The sequence below is a fragment of the Myotis lucifugus genome, unplaced genomic scaffold, assembly GCF_000147115.1.
Source record: "Myotis lucifugus unplaced genomic scaffold, Myoluc2.0 scaffold_397, whole genome shotgun sequence".
Classification (NCBI taxonomy): Eukaryota; Metazoa; Chordata; class Mammalia; order Chiroptera; family Vespertilionidae; genus Myotis; species Myotis lucifugus.
The window spans coordinates 784175-792668 of record NW_005871445.1 but is presented as its reverse complement, the minus strand read 5'-3'; the positions used below and the strand labels follow the sequence as shown (position 1 = coordinate 792668).

The following is an 8494-nucleotide window of genomic DNA, read 5'->3' as shown; positions in this document are numbered from 1 at the left end:
GGTCTCAGTGCCTGGAACAGGGCTTCTCGACCAGGCATCTCTGAATTTGAATGGGGGAAAATGGCATCTTTATTTTCACAAACTTCTAACTGAGGTATATTCATTTCTCTCAGTTACTAACAGTGAATCACAGTAATATTTTACAGTATCTGGGACTTTGTCACCAATAAAAATCACAAATATCCAACACCCATTTTTGATAAAAACTCTCAGCAAGGTGGGAATAGAAGGATCATACCTCAACATAATAAAAGCCATATATGACAAACCCACAGCCAACATCATACTCAATGGGCAAAAACTAAAACCATTTCCCTTACGAACAGGAACAAGACAGGGATGCCCACTCTCACCACTCCTGTTCGACATAGTACTGGAAGTATTAGCCATTGCAATTAGACAAGAAGAAGAAATAAAAGGCATCCAAAATGGAAAAGAAGAAGTAAAACTGTCCTTATTCGCAGATGACATGAAATTGTACATAAAAAACCCTAAAGACTCTGTCAAAAAACTATTAGACTTGATAAGTGAATTCGGCAATGTAGCAGGATACAAAATTAATGCCAAGAAATCTATGGCATTTCTATACACCAATAGTGAACTTACAGAAAGAGAGACTAAAAAAGCAATCCCATTTACCATTTCACCAAAAAAACTAAGATACCTAGGAATAAACTTAACTAAAGAAGTAAAAGATCTCTACTCAGAAAACTACAGGACGTTGAAAAAAGAGATAGAGGAAGACATAAACAGATGGAAGAACATACCATGTTCATGGATTGGTAGAATCAACATCATTAAAATGTTCATACTACCCAAAGCAATCTATAAATTCAACGCACTTCCCATTAAAATACCAATAGCATATTTCACAGACCTAGAACGAACTTTCCAAAAATTCATCTGGAATAAAAAAAGACCCCGAATAGCTGCAGCGATCCTGAGAAAGAAGAACAAAGTAGGTGGGATCTCAATACCTGATATCAAGCTGTATTACAAAGCCACAGTTCTCAAAACTGCTTGGTACTGGCACAAAAACAGACATATAGATCAATGGAATACAATAGAGAATCCAGAAATTGACCCGAACCAATATGCTCAATTAATATTTGACAAAGGAGGCAAGAACATACAATTGAGTCAAGACAGTCTCTTCAATAAATGGTGTTGGGAAAATTGGACAGATACATGCAAAAAATGAAACTAGACCACCAACTTACACCATACACAAAAATAAACTCAAAATGGATAAAGGACTTAAATGTAAGATGGGAAACCATAAAAATACTAGAGGAATCCAAAGGCAACAAAATCTCAGACATATGCCGAAGCAATTTCTTCACCGATACAGCTCCTAGGGCATTGGAAACTAAAGAGGAAATAAACAAATGGGACTACATCAAAATAAAAAGCTTCTGCACAGCAAAAGAAACCATCAACAAAACAATAAGAAAGCCCACTGCATGGGAGAACATATTCGCCAATGTTATCACCGATAAGGGTTTAATCTCTAACATTTATAGGGAACGCATACAACTTAACAAAAGGAAAATAAACAATCCAATAAAAAAATGGGCAAAGGACCTAAATAGACACCTTTCAAAAGAGGACATTCAGAAAGCCAAGAGACATATGAAAACTTGCTCAAAGTCACTAATCATCTGAGAGATGCAAATCAAAACAACAATGAGGTATCATCTCACACCTGTCAGAATGGCTATCATCAACAAATCAACAAACGACAAGTGCTGGAGAGGATGTGGAGAAAAGGGAACACTCGTGCACTGCTGGTGGGAATGCAGACTGGTGCAGCCACTATGGAAGACAGTATGGAGTTTCCTCAAAAAGTTAAAAATGGAACTCCCATTTGACCCAGTGATCCCACTTCTAGGAATATATCCCAAGAAACCAGAAACACCAATCAGAAAGGATATATGCATCCCTATGTTCATAGCAGCACAATTTACCATAGCGAAGATCTGGAAACAGCCTAAGTGCTCATCAGCAGATGAATGGATTAGAAAACTGTGGTACATCTACACGATGGAATACTATGCTGCTGTAAAAAAGAAGGAATTCTTACCATTTGCAACAGCATGGATGGAACTGGAGAGCATTATGCTAAGTGAAATAAGCCAGTCAATGAAAGAAAAATACCACATGATCTCACTCATTTATGGATAATAAAGACCATTATAAACTGATGAACAAAAATAGATACAGAGGCAGAGCAGCATCGAACAGACTGTCAAACTACATCGGGAAGGCTGCGGAGGATTGGGGGGCGGGAGTGGGGGGTAAGAGATCAACCGAAGGACTTGTATGCATGCATATAAGCATAACCAATGGACATAAGACACTGGGGGGGTAGGGGAGGCTGGGGGAATGTCAAGGAGGGGGGAAAGGAGACATATGTAATACTCTTTGTAATACTTTAAGCAATAAAACAAAAAAATAAAATAAAATGAATATTAAAAAAATCACAAATATTTTCCTATCAAATATTAGCTGTGGGTATCTTAGAATGCCTGTGCTTATACTGCTTTGAAATTATGGTAGTTTCCAGATCCACCAATAGATCTTGTTCTTTAATGCAATAATAAATAAATAAATAAAATTTATTTTCTTACTACATAGCAATTGTTTTAAAAATAACTTAATGACTGTACTTTTATATAATTGGTCTCCTGAGAAATCCTGTGTAATCAGTTTCCTGTATAATTTTACGCATTTAAAAACATTTATGTGAGAAAGGTCCTCGAGGCTTCACCAGTCAAAAGGGTCCAAGGCACACAACGGTTAGGAACTCCTAGCGCAAGTGTGCCTGCGTGTTGCATGAGCTCAATGAGTGGATGGATGGATGGTGGCATGTATCTTCCCCCATTGACATGGGCCCCTGTGTGACCTTGAGGTTTAGGAAATAGCCTTGGTCAAGGTCTTTGGAAATCTGTCTGACACTGAAAAAGAGGCATTTGTTACAAAGCAGTGGGAACCAGGCCCCGTGCTCTCCTCCCCTTTCAGACACGGCTGTCTCTTGAGCTTCTCTCTGTGCATCTCCTTCTGACTGACTGTCCCTGCACCCAGCAGGATTTGGCCAACATCTGCTCCCAAGGGTACAGCACCTCTGTTTGGTTAACCAGATTGGCATCTCCGGGTTCCGAGTTCCCAGGAGAATGAGGTGGCCACTGTGGTTCAGTCAGTCCAACCTGGGAGGCTTGGCTCCCATTGTCAGGGGCCCACCCGTGGGGTTGGGAAGGGGTTCTTAGGGAGGGGCTGGGCCGGGCTGACCTTGTTGGGAGTCTGGTTCTTGGCCAGGAGTTGGGGCTTGGCCAAGCCTCAGGGACTGAAGGTGGATGGGTGGAGGTTTCTCTGGGCCCTGGAAAGGATCTTCCATTCTGTTTGGTTCTGTTTTTTTTCTTAGCATGTGAAATATCACTTGTCTGAGAATTGTTGCCCATAAATTAGTCTGTTTTCGTCAGTGGCGAGACATACAGGAGTGAGATCGGAAACAAGCTCTGTCTGTCTTTCTAGCTCAGGCTGCCGGAAGCATAGTGGGTACACAGACAGTCAAGATCAGACTTGTACCTCCTTGTTTTCCATCTTTCCCAGTGACCTTTGGGCTTGACTTTGCTTACCAGGACTGATTATGTCCTTGGCACCACAGACCCAGCATGTCCTAAATTAAATTCATCATCTTTTCCCGCACCTCTGTCCCTTCCCCATCATCCTTCTGGTACCTCCAGCCAGAAACCATTCATCCTCGGCTTGTGCTCCCTCCTGCCCTCATCAATTCCTATTGAATTCCTGCCCTTACAGCCTTTCGGTCTGTCTCCTTCCCTCTGACTTCACTGCTACAAACTTAGCTCAGAGGACCCTCCTCATCTGTTGCCTGGGAAATTGCAGTTGGCTTCCAGCTGGAACCTTTGCCTTCTCCTTCCCCCCTGCCCCCCATTACATTCTCCCTACTCTCCTCGCCACTTTCCTGCAAAAAAGCTGGTGTGGCTACAGTTCTGTGATGTTTGGTGATGTGATAAATGCTGTGCTAGAATTGTGTACACACACATTGGTATAAAGCAACTGATGTTGCTTTGGGTGGGCCAGGCATGATAACCAGACGAAATGATAGCTGAGTAGGATCTTGAATGCTGACGGGATGGGGGACAGCATGAGCTGAGGCACCAAAGTGTGAGTCACGTTAGCTCCCCGTGCTTCCGATTCCTCTGTGCACTGTGGGTGTAATCGTAGGGCCTGCCCGAGGACTGCAGTGAGGGCTAGATGAGCTGAGGTGTGTAAAACGCATGGCACCAGGCAAGTGCTGTGCAATATTAGCTGCTCTCCACATTATTGCTGCTGACATGGTCTGGTGCACAGGCAGACACAGCAGAATCCGTTTTCTTCTTCACCTGCCTCCACTTTAAAACAAAGATCACAAACTCTAGTGCCTGCAAGGGCCAGGTGGGCCACCACTGCTCAGCGCAGCTGATGGTTGGCAGGCAGGGATGTGGGCCCGGTACTGCCAGGTATTCCTAGTTTCAAGAAATGTCAGAAATCCAGGATTCTGCATGAAACCGTTCAAGTTTTAAACATTGGTGGTTAATTTAAAAAATATTAAAACCTGTGCAAGCCCAACAAAGTACATCTGTGGGCCACCTTTAGCCCAAAGGCCACCAGCTTATAATCTTTCTTTAAAGGTCTCTGGGGTCATCTGCTCAAATCTGTCACACCTTTCCCCAGGGGTGGGGTCTAGTTGTCTTTGAGGGCTGGTTTTTATGAGCTCCTTTGCCTTGCAGGACTTCTCCTGACGGGTTATGTCACCGACAGAGGCTGCCCTGAAGCTCCCTGTGGCCTGGAGACTATGTACAAGAGGAATGGTCTGATGGCTAGTGTGTTGGTCACCTCCGCCACTCCACAGGTACAGAGACTGCGCGAATCTGACAGTGGGGGCAGCTAAGCTGCCAGGCTCCAGCTGAGTCATGAGCAGCAAAGCTGTAGGGCTCCATGAATACCACCATTCTTAGCACTCCCGAGGCCCTGGCCACGCCGGGCGTGAGATTTGGGAGGCAGTCAGTCCTGAGGACCAATATGTTTTCTGAAGTCTTTCTCTTCAAAGAAAAACAAATAGCTGCTCGGTCCAGTGTTAGCAAGTGCCACATTCCATGTTGGTGCACGAAGAGATCAGACCTTTCCCCAGAAAAGCCGCCGCTGATTATAAATAAGTCACACATTCCGGAATGAAGTCAGACAGAACTGATTCCAACTGGCCTGTGCTATTATTTACCTTCCTCAGGAGGAAATGGCTGTGAGGACTGGTGGTCTGAGAGTGTCCTGGGCTGGGCCTTTCCCCGGGGGTTTGGGAGTTTTCTTTCCAAGTTCAGTAACGTAACAGAGGCACGCAGGGGAGTGGGTGTCATCTGCGGCCTGGGGATGCCACCACATCCAGTTGTAACGCCTGGTCTTGTGACTAACTGGCCATGCTCAGTGTCCTGAGCTCACAGGGCCCTTAGAGTGGAACTGGGCTTTTGAAACGATCCTATGTAATCAGCTAGAAATTCACAGGAACTAGCTCATTTCTTATAAACCTTTAGAAAGTTTTCCTATTTTGATCTCTGGTTCTGAAAAGCAGACTTGTGGGTGCCTTTTAAATTTTTCTGATGGTGCCAATATAGGTTTAAATAAAGTTACTGCATCATCACTGCCAGCACCACCAATGAATGTATTTGGGGTAATTTTTGATTAAACAAGGACCCTTGTTTGAGCACGTGTTAGGGGCCGATGCAGTGGGCATTACAGGAAAGTTATAAAACCTGAAGCCCAGGAATGGGCCGTTTGGCAACTAGAGGAATCAGAATTCTGTTTCTATTTACAATTTACACTCCACCTACAGTAAAACTTCTTTCTTCTCTACTCTCCTTGTATATACACATTCGTGCACACGCACGCATACATGTATACTGTGTATATGCACACATATGTGTGTATACAGATACATGGTGAGTACTCGATAAACATTTGTTGATTGAATGAATGAATACATGTATAATTGAAGTGCTCAATAAATTTTGGTGACTGAATGACACGTTTACACATATCCACACCCATGATTAGTGCTTACTATATACCAGGCTTATTTTTTGCATCTTCACAGACATTATCTGACTTAGTCCTCACAAAGCCCCATGAGGTGTGGACTGTTGAGACTAAGGCAGGGAGAGGTGGATAAACTGGCTTTGATTCACATAGCTGGTCAGCGGTGGGTGGGATTCAAAGCCAGGCCTGCGGGACCCAACCCGGTGTGCTTCTGACAGTGATGACACTACCGTCCTGAAGAAAACCTGCCCTGTCACCTGCTGTGCCACTTCCTGGAAGGTGGGTGTGGGCATGCGTGATGCACGGTCCTCCTCTGCTCAGGGAGTGTACAGGGCTGAGGAGAATAGATGGCCAGGTCCAGGGGCATTGACGGTTAGTCTTCATTATTTTTCAAAAGTGTAACACAGGTTTTCCTCAGGGGAGACTGTCCCATTACCCATACAACTTTTAAATTAGCTACCCCCGAGCCCACCCAAACCCCTAGAGCCCTAGAACCAGCATCTCCCGGGGGGGGGGGGGGGCAGGGAGCGGGCGGGGGGAGAGGAGGGGTGAGGATTCTGCCAGTTGCTCTGTGAGCTTCATTTTCTATAATCCACTGCAGCCCTGGGCAGTAGGTTCCAACAGTGCCATTTACAGATGCCTGGGACTCAGTAAGATGAAGGCACTCACCTGAGGTTGGGCAGCAGCTGGTGTGGAGCTGGCCTTAACTACCACGGGACCCTGCTTCTTAAGATCTTCTTAGGGTTTTGGGTATAGTAGACCCATTTGTGAAGCCTTTAAATGACACAGATTCAATAGATTTCCTACTGAAATCTACAGGTTTAGTTTCTGCTCCTCCTTTTAACCTCACATTTTCAAATATTGACTATTGGTTCCCCTCACTGGCCTAAAAACAATCTAGTTTCCAGTAAGATTGCAAAGTTTTTCCAGATATAGCCATTTTGGAAAGAGTGAAATAAAGAGGAATTAATAAAAGCATATTCTCTAAATCCCAGTCCAAGATGTTGAGGTTAATGGAAACCACAAAATCCCTCTTCGTGGATTGAGACGAATAGAACCATTTATGAACAGGGCACAATTTTTGGGTGGTAAGTGTGATTGGTTCCCCAAAATAGGATTTGATGAAATGAAATAAAATTGAGGAGAAGGTATGCTCAGCATTCTGGGATCCTGTAGTGTTGGGTTTTTCATGCAACCAACCACAATTGGGGAGTTTTAACTTGCTTTTTTATGGGAGACACTTTACTTGCAGGACTCACAGTGTTCTTCCCCACAAGGGACGCTACTAAATATAACTTTCACGCCTGTCTCCAATGCCAGTCGGTTACCTCTCACCTCATCAGCTCACAGGCTTGAATTCCAAGTGGCCAATGCATGAAATAAGCCTTAAGAGCTCGGTTAGCATTTTGTGTAACAATTTCCTGCAATGAACTCAAGTAGAAAAAAATAAAAAGGTAAAACCAGGTAATGTCTGAAAGATGTAACGAAACAGGTGATCTCCTCAGGCCTCCTAAGATGGGAAGGCTGGTTCCCTCTGAAGGAAGAGTGGGCTGTATTTTTGACCCCACTGCCACACAGCCAGCTGGAAACAGGTGGGGTGCAGTGATCTGGGATCAGGTAGATACAAAACCAGGTTCTCTTTCTGGCTCTTCACTTTCCTAGCTGAGCTACCTTGGGGAAGTAACATTGCCTCTACTTCCTTAGCTGTAAAATGGGAATAGTAATAGTGTGTATTCAGAGATGTTAACATGATGCATATAAAGTGCTTAGCACCGTGCCTGCAACAGAGTGAAGCACTAAACACTACAAGCTTTTATCATAATGCAGTCTGTCACTCTTTGCCTCCTCAGTTCTGAGGTGTGGGAGGCAGTGACTCAAGTCAGCCAGACTGCTCAGGTGGCACGTCTCTCCCGGTCCCCACAGGGCAGCAGCAGCTCAGACTCTCTGGAGGGCCAGAGCTGCGACTATGCCAGCAAGAGCTACGATGCCGTTGTCTTCGACGTCTTGAAAGTGACTCCCGAGGAGTTTGCTGTAAGTAACAAAACTGACATGGGTGCTGGGTCCACAAGTGGGTGCTAGAAGGGGTCACTGCTCAGGGCTTTTTGCTCTGGTTGGAGAAAACCCATATGCCCAACAATAGGGGATTGTTGAATAAAATATTCTTTATGAAGTACCACACAGCATTAGACAGGGTGCCTTCAATCTAGAAACGAACTACCTTGGGAGGCATTCACAACATATGAAAAGGGGGGAACTTTCAAGAAAGGGAGGGCCCTGGCCGGTTTGGCTCAGTGGGTAGAGCGTCAGCCTTCAGACTTAAGGGTCCCGGGTTCGATTCCGGCCAAGGCACATGCCCAGGTTGCAGGCTTGATCCCCAGTGCGGGGGGGGGGGGTGCAGGAGCAGCCA

The 8494-nt window shown here is 44.8% G+C and overlaps 1 protein-coding gene across 2 annotated transcripts in view; it reads left to right on the top strand.

The window, feature by feature from the left end:
• RALGPS1 (Ral GEF with PH domain and SH3 binding motif 1) overlaps positions 1 to 8494 on the top strand; it is a 228297-nt gene that overhangs the window by 35600 nt on the left and 184203 nt on the right. For both annotated transcript variants that reach the window (XM_023743512.1, XM_023743513.1), the window contains exons 2-3: positions 4791 to 4912; positions 8011 to 8118. In XM_023743512.1, the coding sequence (XP_023599280.1) occupies positions 4856 to 4912; positions 8011 to 8118 (165 nt within the window). In that variant the 5' untranslated portion in view covers positions 4791 to 4855. The remainder of the gene's footprint in view (positions 1 to 4790; positions 4913 to 8010; positions 8119 to 8494) is intronic.